Source organism: Diceros bicornis, chromosome 13 (genome assembly GCF_020826845.1).
Source record: "Diceros bicornis minor isolate mBicDic1 chromosome 13, mDicBic1.mat.cur, whole genome shotgun sequence".
NCBI lineage: Eukaryota > Metazoa > Chordata > Mammalia > Perissodactyla > Rhinocerotidae > Diceros > Diceros bicornis.
The window spans coordinates 22,695,495-22,712,388 of record NC_080752.1 but is presented as its reverse complement, the minus strand read 5'-3'; the positions used below and the strand labels follow the sequence as shown (position 1 = coordinate 22,712,388).

Here is a 16,894-nt window from a genome sequence, read left to right as displayed (position 1 = left end):
TCTGACCGGCTGCCTCTGAGTCACAGGACGACAGCATCTGGCACATCTCAGTGATGCGACCATGGCAGGGGCTTCTGCTTCTTTCCTTGCAACAAAATGGAGAACCCAAGAGAGTTGCCAGATTCAAAATAACGTTAGAAGATGTGTTGCCATGTGAATTTCTGGCTTATAAAGAAAAGGAGTTCAAAGGGTTGAGTGACGTTGGGGAGCAAAGCCCCCTCCATCCCCAGTTCCTGCATCGGTGGGATGAAGATCCTGGCCACTCTGGCCACAGGTCCCATCACTCTGATGCTTGAACCAACTGGGAAACAGCAGCTCCGTCCACCTTCATAAGATGATTCCCAGCAAACCTCACTTTTCATCGGTAATGATTATCACGCTTCATACACTCCTCTTTCAACTAATTGAGTACTAATAATAACTGCAATGATATCTCCACCCAGAAGGAATTTTTTTTAACATTTAGAGCCTGTGGTCACAGGACGTAAAAATATGCATTGAAACATTTCAACGTACGAACACGTTTCTGTTGCAGACAAGGATGATGGGATAATCAACATCGTCCTTTGAAGCGTTAACATGTGTGTAATTAGGATGAAATTCAGTGGGAAGAGTGCAGTGGAAATAGGAGTTCAAAGAAAATATGGAATGTAAATTTTCCATGGTTAAAATGCCAAATATCTGAGGCCAGCCCCATGACCTAGTGCTTAGGTTTGGCACGCTCTGCTTCAGCGGCCTGGGCTTGGTTCCCGGGCGTGGACCTACACCACTCTTTGGTGGCCATGCTGTGGCAGCGACCCACATACAAAAATAGAGGAAGATTGGCACAGATGTTAGTTCAGGGTAAATCTTGCTCAGCAAAAAAAAAAAAAAAAAAAAAAATCTGTTGTTTTTTTAATGGATGATGGCAGGAGTCAATTCACTATGATATATGGATTCCCGTGCTTATATTTAAGGAGCAAACATTATTTTTTAAATGTCAATAAATATTTAACAAAATAAGTCAGAAATTACCTCTTTCGCAACTATTTAAACCTATGATCAAAATTTAACTATCCATTTAAAATGTGCACAGAGGTACACGGTATTTTCAATAATTCACGAATGGGGTAGTAAACAAAACCTGTGAGAACTGCCATCGTGTTCCTGGGCATCCCTGTGCACGAGGTGCTCCGAATACGGGGCCGCCCATCTCCACTCGGGAGACCCGATGGCCCCCAGGTGCCCAGGCTGAGCCCACCCATGCCGGTTGCTTCCAGGTGCTTCAAGCTAACCTGCCAGGCCGTGGGCGTCCACCCGCCCCTGGAGCTGTCCCACTACCAGATCAAGTTTGCAGCGACCTCCTTGTACGACACGTCCGTGGCCACCCTGTATGTCGTCAGCTCTCACTTGAGCATGAGCTCGCTGGCCCACTCTGTGCCCCGCATCGGCTCGGAGGATACCTCCCCCGTGGGGCCCACATCTTTTGAGTTCCTGCTGCCCCCAGACTCGCCCATCACCATCTCACCCTCGGTGGGGACCGTGTTGCCAGGAAAGGTGGGTGTGGGCCCCACAGGTGTGCTGGGACTGGGCCCTCCAGAGTGCCTGGCTCTGCTTGCCCTTGAACACAGAGGATGTGCAGGTCAACTCTGCTCCTCGTCAGACCCCAGCAAGGTCAAGGAGGCCTCTGTGGCAGAGGAGCAGGGACCGGTGGGGAGAGGCCACGGAGGCCTCCTTGGCCCTGCTGGGGTCTGACGAGACCTCCACCCAGCCCAGCCTGAGCCCCAGAGGCAGGGGCACCCATAGGCAGCTGACCCCCAGGCGCCTGGCTGGGGCTCAGGCAGTTCAGACTGAAAGAAGGTGTGCAGACCCCTGGGTCTCGCAGCAGGTGGGCACAGAGGCCAAACAGCGCCTGGTCACCAGGAGCACAGGGTGTCTGTCTACTCTATTGGTCAAGGGTTTCCCCACTTTCTGCCTTTTCTAATAAAGCAGAAAGAACCAAGCCTGGAGGCAGAGGTCCAGCTAGTCCCCTGTCCCCTGCCCTCCCCCCCTTCTCTGAGCCTCATCACAGCCTCTCTGAACTTCATTCCTTACCTTCAAAAGTTAGGGGTGACACAGGCTGGCCCCATGGCTTAGCGGTTAAGTGCGCGTACAGACACACCGCTTCTCTGGCCAAGCTGAGGCCGCGTCCCACATACAGCAACTAGAAGGATGTGCAGCTATGACATACAACTATCTACTGGGGCTTTGGGGGAAAAAAGGAGGAGCAATAGATGTTATCTCAGAGCCGGTCTTCCTCAGCAAAAAGAGGAGGATTAGCATGAATGTTAGCTCAGGGCTGATCTTCCTCACAAAAAAAAAAAGTTAGGGGTGACAGCCATTGTGACGTCTGTTGGGAGGACTAGGTAAGAACAGGCCCAGGAAGGTGCTGGGGACGCCTGGACCCAGCAGGGTTTCACCAAGTATGTTATTTAAAATACATTTCATTAAACGTAGCAAATTCTGCTTAAGTAATGGTTCTGTCTCCACGGGGAGTATTCCAGCTGTGCTTGTGCCTTCTCCTTCTTTCTCTCTCTCTCCCTCCCTCTCCCTCTCCCTCTCTCTCTCCCTCTCCCTCTCTCCTTCTCCTTCCCTCTCCCTCTCCCTCTCTCCTTCTCCTTCCCTCTCCCTCTCCCTCTCTCCTTCTCCTTCCCTCTCTCTCTCCCTCTCCGTCTCTCCCTCTCTCCCTCTCCCTCTCCATCTCTCTCTCCCTCTCTCTCCCCATCTCTCTCTCCCTGCCTCTCTCTCTCTCTCTCCTCCCTCCCTCTCTCTCTCCTTCTCCCTCCCTCTCTCTCTCCCTCTCCATCTCTCTCTCTCTCTCTCCATCTGTCTCTCCCTCTCTCCCTCTCCGTCTCTCTCTCTCAATCTCCCTCTCTTCCTCTCCCCACCATGCCTCCTTTGCTGTACTGAGCACTGGGGAGACCAAGAGGAGCAAGTCCTCTGTGGGACCTGGGACTTCCCACGGGATGGACTGCTTTGGAAAGGCTGCTATTCAGGTCACAGGGACAGGTTAGGGTTCAGGAACTCACCCCCAAATCTCAATGGCTGAAAATGAAGGTTTGTTTCTCACTTGGGCCTCATGGGCAGTGGGCTGGGTCCTGGCCCATCCACGGCTTCCATCACGGGGACACCCACCCCAGATAGTAAGAGTGGGCTTGGTAATCATGCACTGCAGCCCACCCCACTTCCCAGGGGCAGCAGGCAGGGAGCGCCTGCCCGGAAGGGGCATGCTAAGCTGACATCCCAAAGAAGAGATGGAGCCGTCACACCAGGAGTGTCAGCGAGTGCGACCCCGGGGAATCCAGGGGAGGTGGGGGGTGGGGTGCTGAGGGGGCAGGGCACCACCAGGGGCCAGCTCTGCCCTCTGGGCTCCTCTCCCCACAGAGGTGCCTGGTCCAGGTGGCCTTCCGGCCAGTGCTGCCCAGCGAGCTGATCCGCCAGGAAGCCTTCCAGGCCCTGACCAAAGAAGTGGAGGGAAAATTGGTGCGTGGGGGGTGCTGAGAGGAGGGGCATGGGGGCACGGGGCAGGGGCCGCTTGGGAACAAACCCCGCAGCCCCTCGAGGCTCTGGGGCCCAGGCCCACGTGCCAGGAGCGCTGGGCAGGCTGTTCTGGTGCATTGTGTGGGTCAAGGTGTTTCAAGAGGTTAAAACTTTTTCTTGGCAAAGCCCCTCCTCCTCTCTTGAAAGCAGCACCAGGCAGGTGGACCCCAGAGGGTAGGCTCAGGAGGATGGGCCCCTCCAGCACTGATGAGCAGGTGGGGCTTTCACTCTCCGAGTTTCATGATGGAGGGGAGCAGATCAACCGGCAAAGGGCCTGCAGCTCTGGGCAAGGGCAGCTTCTTACCCCAGGAGGGGAAGGCGGGCTGGGAAGAAGGGAAGTGTCCGTGGGATAAAGCTCGCAAAGGGCCCAGCCCTGGCCACCCACGGGCTCCTGCCTGGAAGGCGTCCGCACTGACCCGCCCGGAGCTGTGCAGGCAGGGCCGGAGCGACACCCACCCACTCTGCCCTGGGGGCCGGCGCGACACCGCTCTTGTCCACATCCGGATCTGTATCTTGAGTGTACTTGCTCAAGCACATGCGGAAGGAGGAGGCACTTCCCTTCGCCCTGCTGGTGGGGCAGCAAGGCGTGGCGAAAGGGCACCAGGGACGGGGACCCCGGTTCTGGCCAACTCTTCACCCCTCATGCCTCGGTTTCCCCGTTGGTGAAGGCAGACACTGGTGCCGGTGCACAGGTCTGCGGGGGTCTCTGCACAGGGACCACTGCCTTGTCCCTTCTGCACCTGCCATCAGTCTTGCTGAGGGAGCCTCTTGGTGTTCGGGTCCCCGTCCCCTCCAAAACCGTGCCCCCGGGGATCCTGCACTGGACAGTCTGCCCAGGCCTGGGCTGGGCCCTAGAGGAGCTGCAAGGGGCAGCCATGGTGCCTGCCGGGCCAAGCAGAGCCCCTGAGTGGCCCCACAGCCAGCCTCTCCCCCTCGAAGTCCCACAAGGACACAGCCACCCAGAGGAAGGACCTGCAGAGACAGTCCTTCTCCATGCTGCGCCTGCAGAACCGAGAACGACTGTTCCGGACCTCCACCACCCAGCACCCAGAGCTGCAGAAGCAGGGTCTCAAGTCCAGGTGGGCAGAGAGAAGCCTGCCCCACCTCTTCCCTCCAGGCCTCTCTGATGAGACGCTGCCCTGGCCCCCATGGGAATTTGCCCCCACAGACTGCCTGGAGCAGAGCTATTTTGAGCTGGAAGTCCAGGGCTGGGCTAGCTTCAGACACAGCTGGATCCAGGCGCTGCCTTGAGGCTCCACAGGGTCTGCCTTCCTGGGCATCTGCCCACCCCATTCCCCTAGGCCTGGTGTCCCTGTGAACAGCCTCTCTCCATGGGACTCCCATATTCCCAGCTCAGCAATCCCAGCCTCCCCAGGTGCAAATGAGCCTCAGAGAGCTCGGATGGGCTTGAGTCACTTGCCAGCCCTGGACCTTTGCCTGCAGCCCCAGGAACATGGCTCTCTCGTCCCTAACCAGGACCCTGGGTGGGGGGAGGCCCCCACAGGAACCAAGGAAGAGGTGAAGAAGCCAGCTGGTCAGACAAACCTGGGACAGCCACAGCCTGGGCCCCAGCATTGCCCCCAGCCTGCCGCCCCTTACCCCTCTGGCCCAGGGCCCTGGGAAAGAAGTGTGGCCTCGTGGACCCTTCCATGGAGGGTGGGGTGGGGCCTCCAGGCTGCTAGGGGCAGCGTGGGGCAGGGGCACGAATGCATTTCACTGGCTTCATTCCAGTTCCCATGACGACCAGGCTGCCCAGGCCACCCTGGTCCGATCTTTCCCAGGGAAGTTCGAAAAGTTTGTGGTCCCTTGTGTCATTGCGAGTGGCGACATCCAAGACAGAAAGGGGACAGAATCCCTGAGCTTCAGGTGCGATGCTCTGGCCACAGTGGGACATGGCTGGCCAAAAAGTTACTGTCCCTCCTCTGCTGCCAACCCTGATATGGGTCCCGGGGGTGGGGCACGGTGGCTGGGGTGAGTGTTGGCCAGGGCTGGGGGTCAGGCCGTGGCAGGCATAGTGCCATCAGCATGCCTGCCCCGCCCCCAGTGCCCACAATACCCTGTACCTGGAGCTGTGGTGTCCAGCAGTGGCACCGTCCATCGTAGTGACATCCGACAGAGGCAAGACTATCTCCAACTTTGGCGACATCGCTGTAGGTGAGTCTTGATTGAGCCCAGCCCCCCCCCCCACATCGCCACCCACAGGGACCCAGGCCCCCCCACTCACCACCTGAGCTCCCACGCCCCACCCCGGCCTGGGGCTGTGACCCAACTCCCCCGTCCCGTTTCAGGACACCGCGGCATAAAGAAGGTCTCCATTCAGAACATCTCCCCGGAGGACCTTGCCGTATCCTTGTCCACACCCAGGCCAGGCAGCTTGCAGGGATGCGAGAGGGGGCCTGGTGAGGGGCTAGGCCCCGCCCTCGCCACCTGTCCTTGACGCTGGGCCCTCAGGTGGAGTTCTCCGTGCTGAACCCCTACGGCCCCTTTGTCCTGCTGAACCCCATCAGCAAGCTGCCCGCGGGTGAGACCCACGTCCTGGCGCTGTCCTTCTCTCCCTGTGAGAGCGTCCTGGTGAGTCCCAGGCCCACCCTAAGCCGTGCTGCAGCCCTGGGGCTCCGCAGACCCTGCTCCACGCTGCGCACCCGCCGTGTGCTCAGGCCTGTAGCTCACCCGGTCCGGAGCAGCCAAGCCCCTGGGCCCTCGCCTCTGACAAGCGGGAGGAGGCTAGGGAGCCCCGAGTGGTCTCAGCTCCAGCGTGCTCCAGTGTGAGCAGAGCTGAAGCGCGTGCCTCTGACACGTCTGCTCCATGCTAAGGGACGTGGTCTCCGTAGGCCCGAGAAGTGCTAGACATCATCACCAAGAGAGGCACGCTCTCCCTGACCCTCGTGGGCACCGGCGTGGCGTCCACAATCACATGCTCCATTGAAGGGGGTGTCCTCAACATGGGCTACGTGATTGCCAGAGAGTCCGTCTCCTCCGGCTTCAAGGTGAAGCACGTCGTGGGGGCCTGACGCCCTCCCCAGCCTCCTAGGAAGGGGTTCCACCCTGGAAGGGGTCAACCCCACCTTGGTGCAGAGCCAGCGGAGGTGCAGGCCACCCCTTGTCAGCACCCCGGCAGCTGCCACCTCTGCTGCCCTCTCCAGTGAGGGAAGGCTGAGGATGATCCCTCCCTCCACCCCTCTGCTGCGCTTGCCTCCTCAGCACTCCTTGTCTTCCTGCCTCAGGGCCTTTGCATGGGCCATCCCACTAGGAGGAGGATGAGCTCAGCTCAGGCACCACTGGGGGAGGGGTTGCAGACTTCTTTGGTGGGTCCCACCGCCCTATGGGCGCCCACGCCCGTGCAGGAGGGCAGGCCTGGCTCCCAGTGTCCCTCCAGCATCTGAGGGACACACCAGCCTCAGGATCAAGCAGCCCTCAGGACACCTGTTTCCTCACCTGGCTTAGGTCATGTCCTGGCAGCAGAGCCAGGAACTAGGATTCCCTGAAGTGCTTTACTGAGGAGGGGCACTCTCAGGAGAAGGGGGTGAGGGCAGGGAAGAAACTGAGTGAGGACATTGGCTCAGCTGAAGGCTAACCTGAGCCTGACGGCACAGGGAGCTCTAGAGGACAGAGGGCAGCACGGAACTGTCCCCGCGTGAGGCAGGGTGGCTCGGGCTGGGTGCAGCAGCCTGGAAGAGGAATGACGTAAGGCTGAACGAGATGAACCGACGCTCAATAAGGTGTCAAGAGCGCTGGGTGGGACTCGTTGGAGACAAGGGCGGATGGTCGCTCAGCAGGGTGTGGCCCAGAGGGCAAGAGCGCCCTGAGGCCTGCCTGCCATGGCTGGGATGCAGTCCAGTGACAGGTGCCCTCTCCTTGCAGCTGCAGAACAACTCCTCACTGCCCATCAGGTTCTCCATGCAGCTGGACAGCCTCTCCAATGCGGGGAGGGGAGGCCAGCAGCAGCTGCCACAGTTTCTCAGCTCACGGGCCCAGAGGACAGACATCGTGGGTGAGCTGGTGGGCAGGGCGTGGGGCCACAGCTGGGTGGGGAGGCCGGGCGGAGCAGGGCAGGATGAGGTTAGGGGACAGGAGGGGTCAGGGATGGGGCTAGATGGGAAGGCAGGGTTTGCGGTGGGGCAGGGCACAGGAGGCCAGCAGGTGCATGGGGCGGGGGGAGCGCTGGGCAGCAGTGGGGTAGGCGAGGCACAAGGGGAGAGGGGGCCTCCACTGGGCAGTGGGGGGTAAGCCAGGTGCAAGGGGACCCGCCCACGGCCACCCACAGGCACGCAGAACCACAGTGGCCAGAGCGTGTTCAGCGTGGTCCCAGTCGAGGGCATCCTGGACCCAGGTGGGGCCCAGGACTTCACTGTGACCTTCAGCCCGGACCACGAGAGCCTATACTTCTCTGACCGGCTGCAGGTCGTGCTCTTGGAGAAGGTGTGCCCCCCCACTGAGCCCACACTGGACCCCACTCCCTCCGCGACCCTCGCCACCTGCCCACATGTTGTGCCCTCCTGGCCCTTTCCTGCTTTGCCCACTTTGAGACCCAGCTCAGGCCCCTGAACTCTCACTGCGCTGGAGGTCGTCAGGTGGAGGGACCAGCATCCTGGATCCCCTGCCCTGCCCCTCTGGAGCCCCAGCTGCAGGGTCACAGGACAAGGCTGCTGTGCTCCTCGTCCCCAGAAAATCTCCCACCAGATCCTCCTGAAGGGCGCAGCCCGCGAGCACATGATGTTCGTAGAGGGCGGAGACCCCCTCGACGTGCCTGTGGAGTCCCTGACCGTGATCCCCGCCTTGGACCCCGAGTGCAGAGAGGGTGAGCCCTCCAAGGGGGTGGGAACCCAGCAGTGATGGCAGTAAGAGCACCCCTCCTGCTCCTCAGCCACACCCTTAACTCTAGGAAGCCTGTGGGGTTGGCCGGCATTCCTGGCCTATCCGCCAAAGCAAGGGAGCGCATGCTAAACGGGGATTTCATGAGGGCCAGCTCCCCCACACTCCTCACCTGACCCCAGGCAGCTCCCTCGCTCTTTGGCTGCACCCCTCCTTGGGCCAGCCAGCCGAGCCAGGCCCTCCCTCTCCAGAAGGTGAGGAACTGAAGCCCATCCTGGTGACCCTGGACTACCTCCAGTTGGACACAGACACGCCGGCCCCACCTGCCACCCGAGAGCTGCAGGTGGGCTGCATCCGGACCACCCAGCTGTCCCCAAAGAAGGTGACCACAGCACTGCCCCAACCCACCTGGCACCTCTGCAACTGCCCCGCCCTGGGCAGCCCAGGCCTCTCCTGGCCTTGCCTCTTGATAGGTGTGGGGTGGGCAGCCTGCTGGTCAGGGCTGAGAGGGTGGGTGGAGCTGGACACCCTTGCCCCCAGTCTCAGTGCCTCTTGGGAGCTGTGCCAGGCCTGCCGGCCCACCTGCAGCTCCAATGCCCCACAGACTGTCGAGTTCAGCTTGGATAGCATCGCGTCCCTGCAGCACAAGGGTTTTACCATCGAGCCCTCCAGGGGCTTCGTGGAGCGTGGCCAGACCAAGACCATCAGCATCTCCTGGACGCCACCTGCCGACTTTGATGTAGGTGCCATGGACTGCAGCCAGAGAGCCCTGTGAAATCCAAAGGCTGGGCGAGATGACACCCCTTGCCCACCCTGGGAGGGGCGGCTGAGTGGGCCCTGGGTGGGTGAGGTGGGCAGATCTGCCTGGTGCACCCGTTGGCTAAGGGTCTCCCTCCTTCCTCCCCCCTCCCATTCCAGCTGGACCACCCACTCATGGTGTCAGCCCTGCTGCAGCTCAGGGGGGATGTGAAGGAGATGTACAAGGTCCTCTTGGTAGCCCAGGTGGTGACCAGCCCCTGAGGCCACAGGAGTCTCTCCACAGAGCCCCCTCAGACCCTCCTGCCCACCCTCGAGGCCCTTCCCTAGTCTAATGCCAGGCCGAACCATCAGGGGCCCGGGACCTGCACATCCCCTGCTGGGCAGGTTTAAATGGGCAGCCCTCTGCATGGCCCCATGGCCAGGGCACCCCAGCCCCAAGGCATGGCCGCTTCCTGCTGTCCTGGAACCGGTGAGCCCAGGGGCCTAGAGCACCCCCTCCCTGACCCCCCCACTCAGAACCAGCAATTAGGCCAGTCCTGCCATATCCTACTCCTAACAGCCCCTCAGAGCCCCCAGCCCCACTGGCACCCACCCAGCCTTTAGAGCCTCCAGTGGTTAGAAGAGCTGCTCCCACAGGTCTGCCAATAAACCCTCTGTGAGCCACTGCATACAGGCCTGCAGTGCGGGCAACAGCGAGTCATTTGCTAGGGTGAGCACAGAACGAAAGGTGGGGACAGAGCCCTGGGGAGGCAGTCCCCTGCCCCCTACTCACCCATATGCAAACCAGTCCGTAAAACAAGGAACTCTGCCTAGGAGACCAAGGAGGGGTAGATGCCTGGAGCACTGGGGCCACAGCTGTCAGACCAGGGTGCTGGGGATGTAGGGCTGGAGTTGAAACTGGCCCAGACCCGAGAGGCCCAGCGAGGAGGGAAAAGGGGGCAGGAGGCTCCAGAGGCCAGAGGGGCCCTTTAGGCATCTCTGTTCCTCCCAAGTTCCAGGATCCCTGCTGACCCCAAGCAAGGAGCCAGCAAATGTCAGGGATACACCCTTCCTCGTGTCCTCCCTCAGAGGGGTCCAGGGTGAGGCCCAGCACATGAGTCTGGTTTTCCACTTTTCCGAACTGAGTCCAAGCTCAGCCTTCTGGGCCTCAACCAGCCCTTCAAGGTAGAGGCCCCCACAGCCCATGAGACACTCCTGGGAGCTCAGAATGGTGTCTGCACCCCAGCCCCTGCATTGTGGATAATGGCTGATTGGACACTGTCCCCACAGAGCCCACCTGGCCTGGCACAGCCCAGCATGCCCACCCCACCCACCCCAGGCCTGTGCCACCACCCGCCAGGAGAACACACGCAGCCTTCCCTGGCAGGAGTGGAAGGCACGGTGCATCTGCGGCCTTTCCTGGGCACAGGCTTCAGGACACCAACCTGGAGGCACCTGCCCTCACCCCAGTTCCTCGGTGCCCTTGGTGCCTGGAAGTCTACCATCTCCCTAACCTAGAGCCAGTGACAGTGACCCTAGAGCGGCATTTCGTAGGACTTTTGTCTGGTGGGCAGAACCAAGTCTCTTCCTACCCCTCACTGGGGCTGACCAGCCATAGTCCAAGCCGCTTCCTCACCAGGTGAAAGGAGAAGGCAGGACCCAGCAGAGCAGGCCCAGGCCCCAGGAGGAGCTGCTCCCTGCAGGGCATTGTCCCTGCCTCCTCCTCGGGCTGGCCAGCAGAAGGGGCAGGCCACTGTCTTCTAAGCCCTGGCCTGGCCAATGCTCGACCTGAACTGCTACACACTGGCTGGACTTCTGCCCATCCTCCTCCCTCCCACTCTTGAGCTGAGCCTCCAGGGCAGTCAAGGCAGGAGGGAGGAGGAGGAAGGCCGGCCAGGAGCCAAGCTCAGCTGGCCCAGCCGGAGCAGGGTGGGCACAGCCCAGAGGTGCAGGACAGCTTTGGGACAGAACCTGGCCAAAATCAAGGAGCAAGCGCTTGGCAGATCCAGGCAGGAGAGAGCCAAGCCAGGGAGGCTCTGCCCTCAAGGAGGTGGGGTCACTTTCCTTCCAGAGGGGGAGGTGCATGCAGACTGTGTCCTGGGTGCAAGGAAGAAAGACAGGACAGGGGCGGCTGCTCCTCCTACCTTCCCCGGACAAGGCAGACCACCCTGCACCCTGCCGTGCTGACCACCTCCCTTAGCCTGAGCACCAGATGGTAGAGCCGAGGCCAGAGTGAACCAACAGGCTGCCAGCTTCCCCAGCGGAATGGACAGCAGGCACGCCAGGCCGAGGGAAGGGCGCTGAGCAATCTGTGGCCCCCAGGCCCAGAGGCCACAAAGGCCACATTCCCCAGGTTTGAGCGTGGCTTTCAAGGCAAAGTGCTCCTGGAAAGTGGTGTGCGCCCATGGCGCCTGGAGGGCCCAGAGCCCGGCTCGGAATCCCGATTCCCGGTGGGCCAGCCCCAGGCGGGGAGCGCCTTCAGAGTCCATAAATGTCCTTGAACGACGCGCTTGAACCCCTGCGTCTCCACTGCTGCGGCCCTTTCCCTTGAGCGCCGTGGTGTGTGTGAGGTTTGCTCACATTTGTCCTGGCTGCCACCCTCCGAGGCCACAACCTTCCAGGAGGCGCCGCGGTCCACACCGAGCCCGACTGCAGGACAGGCCTGGCCCGGCCGGGCTGGGGTCTCCGTGCTCGCGCCGAGGACCCGGTGAACCCAGGGGCCCAGAGCACCCCCTCCCTGACCCCGCCACTCAGAACCAGCAATTAGGCCAGTCCTGCCATATCCTACTCCTAACAGCCCCTCGGAGCCCCCAACACCACCGGCACCCAGGGTCCTGTCTCGCGACCCTAGGCTCGGAGACACGGAGGGGACTGGCCTGGCGGGCGGGGCCGTGGGGTGGAGCATCCGGGGGCGGGGCTGCCAGGACAGGGTTTGCATTGGGCGTGGCTTCAAGGGGCGGGCCCTCAGGTGGGTGCTGTCTTAGGGCAGGGCCGTGGCCACGGGACAGGGCCCCCAGTGGGCGGAGCCCACAGGGGCGGGGCCTCTAAAGGGCTCGGCTATCATTGGGTGTGGATTTGGGGGCGGGGCATGGGCGAGACTACGGGGTCCGGGGGCGGGGTTTACACTGGGCGGGGCCTCCATACAGCTACGCGGCTACCATAGGGCGGAGACTTGGGGGAGGGGCGCCGGGGGCGTGGCTGAAGGGTGGGCCCTCCAACGGACGCGGGCTCGGGGGCGGGGCTTGCGCGGGGCGGGGCCTCCATAAAGCGGTGGGGCGCCCAGCTCGAGCTCCTCGTCCGCGCCGAGCATGTTCGCGGGGCTGGCGGCTGTCCCCGGGCTCCTGCTGCTGCCGCCGCTCCTGCCGCTGCCGCAGGTGGGTCGCGGGCGCTCGGCTCGGGCACCGCGGGGCGGGTCTGCGCGCGGCGCGCCCCGGCCCGGGCTCACCCCTGTCCCCGCAGGTGGCGCTGGGCTTCGCGGACAGCAGCTGCGACCCCTCCGACCAGTAAGTCGGGGGGAGGGGGCAGGGCCCTGCCCCGCCCTGTGGGGAGCCTTGGGCGGGACGGACGGCCGGCTGCTGCCCCGCCTGCTCCAGGTGCCGCCCTCCCCGCAGGTGCCCGCCCCAGGCCCGCTGGAGCAGCCTGTGGCACGTGGGGTAAGTGGAGGCCGCGGCGCGGAGCCGGGCCCGACGGTTCTCCCCGAGGCCAGGCCCACCAGACCCCACCCTGCCTGGTTCCATGGCTGGAGTCGCCAGCACTGCCCCCTTCCCGGGCCGACGGCGGGAAGACGCTGCAGCCTTCAGCAGACTCCTGCCCCCAGCACCAGGGGCAGCCTCCCGTGTGGGTCCTGCCCCAGCCCCGCACAGCTCGGGCCACTCGAGCCCTTGGCAAGACCTCCCTTCGTAGCCTGCTTGCTCAGCTCCCACCCCTTCCCTCCTCGCCAGTGCAGGAGGCCCCTGTGAATACGCTCATTGGTCTGGGCACAGGATTGTGTAGTCGGCCCTGGGACAGTGTGTCCTGGGAGTGAGCCCAAGGCCACTTGTCGCCAGCCCTGGAGAGACAGCCACCGCAGGCCCAGCAGCAGGAGGCCAGGGTGGGCCAGCTCCTGAGGCCCAGCTCTGGCCAAGAAAGTGGTGTCTGACCTGGAGAGACATTCTCTGGTTTTCTTTTGTCCTGTCTCGGGCAGTTGGGCCATGACCGCCCCCAGGAAGCAGGTGCCCAGTGGCTGAGGGGTCAGTCCAGTGGTAGGGTCTTGCTCCTCCCTGCCCAGGCTTATCCTGCTCGCTGTCCTCCTGCTGCTGCTGTGTGGGGTCACGGCCAGCTGTGTCCGGTTCTGCTGCCTCCGGAAGCGGGCACACACCCAGCCACACCTGCCACCAGCACCTCAGCCTTGCGACCTGACAGTCATTCCTGTGGATAATGACAGCCCGGTGCACAGCACTGTGACTTGTGAGTGCCTGCAGACATGCCTGGTGGCCTGTCTGCCTGCCTGCAGAGGGGGCAGGGGTGAGGGTAGGGGGGGTAAGGGCCAAACCCATCCCCACAAACCCACTCTGGTTTCCTGCAGCCTACAGCTCTGTGCAGTACCCGCTGACCACGCGGCTGCCCCTGCCCTTTGGGGAGCTGGACCTCAACTCCATGACCCCTCCCGCCTACAGCCTATATGCCCCCGAGCTGCCGCCCTCCTATGATGAGGCCGTCAAGATGGCCAAACCCGAACAGGAAGAGCCGCCCCCCTCCCAGTAGCCCAGCCGCCTCCCCGGGGCCTCAGGCCAAGAGACTCCTCCAGGAGCCCCAGGAGTTGGGCACCAATGCCCAACACTCCCAGCTATAGCCCTGGTGCCCCTCAAAGGAGGGAGAAAACTCTCCTGAACCTCCCAATGCCTCCAACCACCCTGTGCTCCGAGAGCACTTGGAGCCGGGACTCCCAGCCCACTCCCACCATCCTTCCCCCGGGAAGGCCAGCCGTCCAGCACATTGCTGCAGCCCTGGCCTCGTTGCTATGTAACGCCAGGCAGCCGAGCCGGCCAGCCCTATGTTGGCCACACACACACAGCAGGCTGCTGCATTCAGCCCCAGCCCCTGCCCAGTGCAGCCCAGCAGGGCGTTGTCCCAGAGGAGGCCCCAAAGGCCTAAGCCTCAGGGCTCAGGGCTGGCTGTGATGTCCACAGCTTTCTGGAGAGAGAATAAAGTTTGTATCTAAGTGGTCTCTGCCTGTAGGAAAGGGCTCTGGGAGGGGCCCCCAGGCAGCTGCTCCCCAGTGCAGGCAGGCAGGGCAAGCACGTGGTCCTCAACCTACACCCAGTCTAGTCTGGCCTTCAGGCTGGCGTCCAGAGCCCAGAGCTGGGCAGTGGGCAGTGTTAGGTGTTGCAGCAGAAGTGACAGGCCATGTGCCATCGCTGGCCCAGGAAAACCCTCTCTCTTCTCCAGACCCACATCTTTGCGGGCCCCTCCTTTCCAGGCTGGGGACAGTGAAGCACACACGCATCTGGCTGGAGCGTTTATTGGCCACAAAGCTGGGGTGGGGTGGGACGGGGTGGGCGGCAGTGTGGGCCACAGTGCGGCCAGCAGCGGGCAGTAGCCTTCCTCAGGCAGGCCTCCCACGGCCGCAGCAGCTGCTCCTACTGAACCAGTTTGAAGGACTCTCGGGTCATCATGGCCACAAACACTGGGAGTAAGGGACAGGTCAGCAGCCCAGCCTGGCCCTGCCGCTGGGCTTCCAAGGCCCATCTCCTGCTTACCCTCAGGGTCGATGGTCCTGTCCCCATCTTGTCGGCCTCCTTTATCTGCTCGGCCTCCACCTCGTTGAGGGGCTCGCCCGCGTTCATGAGTACATACCTGTGGGACCCCCACTGAGTGGTGGCCAGTTGGGCACTGGCCCCTGCCCATCCCACCTCCAGCCCCCGGCCCTACTTGAGCGTGTCCTAGTCGACGTAGCCCTTGCCCTCTTTGTCAAAGACGCAAAAGGCTGCCCTCAGCTTGCTCTCCTGGTTTTGGGCCTTCTCTGAGTAAATCCCCATCAGAGCCGGGAAGCTGTCGCAGTTGAAGAAGCCTTTATCTGCAGGGAGCAAGCAGCGGCAGGGGCCCACGTGAGGATGGGCCGGCCGCAGCCCCTCCTCACTCACATGCACAGGCAACCCTCCCAGGGCTGCCCCCAGGGCTGCCCCCTCACGGTCTCTGTCTACATCTTTGGCCATGGAGACCAGCTCGCTCTTGGTGCGGTTGATGCCCAACAGGCTCATGAGGTGCCTTAGCTCACCCGTTTTCACAGCCCCATTGCCCTCCTCATTGAACATCTCAAAGACCCCCTTGTACTCCTTGATCTGCTTGGCCATCAGGCACTTCTCCGTCTGTGGGAACACACCAGCCCAGCTTCACAAGGGCCCCCTCTGCCCCTCAGTCCGGGGGAGGTTGGAGGCCCCAGGACACATGGCACAAGGTACCCGGCCCCGTCCATCCACTTGGCCACCCTTTGGGGCCTGTGGCTGAAAAAGGAGGCCCCCTAGCCCAGAGCAGGCTTCCAGACAGGGTGGCACAAGTGATGGGTCTTGAGAGTGAGCAGGACTCTGCCAGGCCGCTTAAAGGGGAAGGGAACGTGAGGCGGGGGCCGGTGTGGGGAGTTCGGTGCGCAGGAGCCAGGGTGCAGGCCAGCCAGGTGAGAGGGCAGTGGAGGCTACAGGGCAGGTGGGCCAAGCCCAGTCCCTGAGCCTGAGGTAGTGGACACCAGGTGCGACTAGGTGAAGGACACCATAGACCAGCGTGGGGAAGAGCCTGACCCAGGCCAGGGTAAGGGCTCCAGGGCAAGGGGTTTCCAGGCCTACGTGAAGACAGGGCTTGGGGGACACCCTGGGGCCGAGTCCTGGCCGCTGGCCTGTTTTGGGGTCCCAGGGGGATAGTCCAGCACCTGGCCACCCACCACCCTTTTTCAGAAAGGGCTGCTCTACCCTGTCCCCAGAGTGAGGGCAGTGCCAGTGGCTGGCAGGCCAAGGCCCCCCTACTCTGCCGTCTCTGTCCAGCCTCACTGAATTTCCTCCTCAAGTTCCCAGAGAGACCCTCACACCTTCAGGCACAGCCCCAGCCAATCGCTGTGCCTGGAGGGCCTGCCTCTTCTCTCCCCCTGGGCATTGCCCCCAGCTCCCATTTGACCACCCAGCCAGTCCACTGGGGGCTCTGCCGGGCGCCAGGAGCGGCCTTACCATGTCTGTGGCCAGCTGAGAGGGCACTGCACAGTGGCACTGGAGCTGCTGTGCAGAGCACCAGGGGCAGAGGTGGCGGCCCCCTTTTAGCTGGGCCCAGCTGCCTGGAGTCCCCAGAGTCTGGAAAGCACGAGCCTCGTGTGCCCAGGAGATCTTGCCGGCCCTATTTCGGGACAGGCTTGGCCTATCCCCACATGCCCCTTCCTGGCCCTCCTCACCCTGGGTACCCCCTCACCCTGGAGCTCCCCCGCGGACCCTGGGTCCCAGCCAAGGCCCCCGCCCCAGCCTCAGCCCTCCTGGGGCCACAGCAAGGATGGAGCCCGTGGGCCGAGGGCAGGAAAGGGGCTGACCAGGGCCTTCACACGTGCTGTTACCCCTTCGCTCTTCCCTCTTCACCGTGTCAACTTTCCACCATTCTGCCGTGGGACCCTCACCCAGGCTGTTGTCGCTTGTTTGTGAGGGTTCTTCTTGAATGCCCGCCCTGGCCAGGCACGCCCCCACATCCCCGGCCAGCACTCTGCAGGCCCTCTCTAAAGACAGGTTGAATGAACAAATGCATTCGGGACAGCCTCTGGCCACCCTGTGCAGAAAGG

General features: G+C 62.4%; 3 protein-coding genes across 3 annotated transcripts in view; 2 read left to right on the top strand and 1 right to left on the bottom strand.

Annotated features, from left to right (window-relative positions):
* The window catches only part of CFAP74 (cilia and flagella associated protein 74), a 65,118-nt gene extending 55,728 nt beyond the window's left edge, over nt 1-9,390 (top strand). Inside the window, exons 25-38 of the mRNA XM_058552002.1 lie at nt 1,260-1,536; nt 3,403-3,501; nt 4,498-4,637; nt 5,290-5,424; nt 5,603-5,712; nt 5,847-5,902; nt 6,010-6,129; nt 6,390-6,545; nt 7,420-7,549; nt 7,823-7,977; nt 8,224-8,356; nt 8,598-8,752; nt 8,975-9,109; nt 9,289-9,390. Coding sequence (XP_058407985.1) covers nt 1,260-1,536; nt 3,403-3,501; nt 4,498-4,637; nt 5,290-5,424; nt 5,603-5,712; nt 5,847-5,902; nt 6,010-6,129; nt 6,390-6,545; nt 7,420-7,549; nt 7,823-7,977; nt 8,224-8,356; nt 8,598-8,752; nt 8,975-9,109; nt 9,289-9,390 — 1,903 coding nt within the window. The remainder of the gene's footprint in view (nt 1-1,259; nt 1,537-3,402; nt 3,502-4,497; nt 4,638-5,289; nt 5,425-5,602; nt 5,713-5,846; nt 5,903-6,009; nt 6,130-6,389; nt 6,546-7,419; nt 7,550-7,822; nt 7,978-8,223; nt 8,357-8,597; nt 8,753-8,974; nt 9,110-9,288) is intronic.
* A 3,026-nt stretch (nt 9,391-12,416) lies between these two features.
* On the top strand, nt 12,417-14,314 carry TMEM52 (transmembrane protein 52). The gene is made up of 5 exons (XM_058553862.1): nt 12,417-12,427; nt 12,483-12,611; nt 12,720-12,761; nt 13,376-13,554; nt 13,673-14,314. Exons 1-5 carry the CDS (start codon nt 12,417-12,419, stop codon nt 13,849-13,851), a joined length of 540 nt encoding a protein of 179 aa, XP_058409845.1. The 3' UTR covers nt 13,852-14,314.
* Nucleotides 14,315-14,726: 412 nt separating this feature from the next.
* Nucleotides 14,727-16,894, bottom strand: part of CALML6 (calmodulin like 6) — a 16,655-nt gene continuing 14,487 nt past the window's right edge. The window contains 6 exon segments of the mRNA XM_058553861.1: nt 14,727-14,773; nt 14,847-14,876; nt 14,879-14,943; nt 15,019-15,163; nt 15,278-15,455; nt 16,302-16,464. Coding sequence (XP_058409844.1) covers nt 14,727-14,773; nt 14,847-14,876; nt 14,879-14,943; nt 15,019-15,163; nt 15,278-15,455; nt 16,302-16,464 — 628 coding nt within the window.

Excerpts from the sequence above, each read along its gene's own strand:
- TMEM52 (XM_058553862.1), top strand. Across the intron at positions 12,762-13,375 it reads AGCAGCCTGTGGCACGTGGG|GCTTATCCTGCTCGCTGTCC; the intron begins GTAAGTGGAGGC and ends CTCCCTGCCCAG. Across the intron at positions 13,555-13,672 it reads GGTGCACAGCACTGTGACTT|CCTACAGCTCTGTGCAGTAC; the intron begins GTGAGTGCCTGC and ends GGTTTCCTGCAG.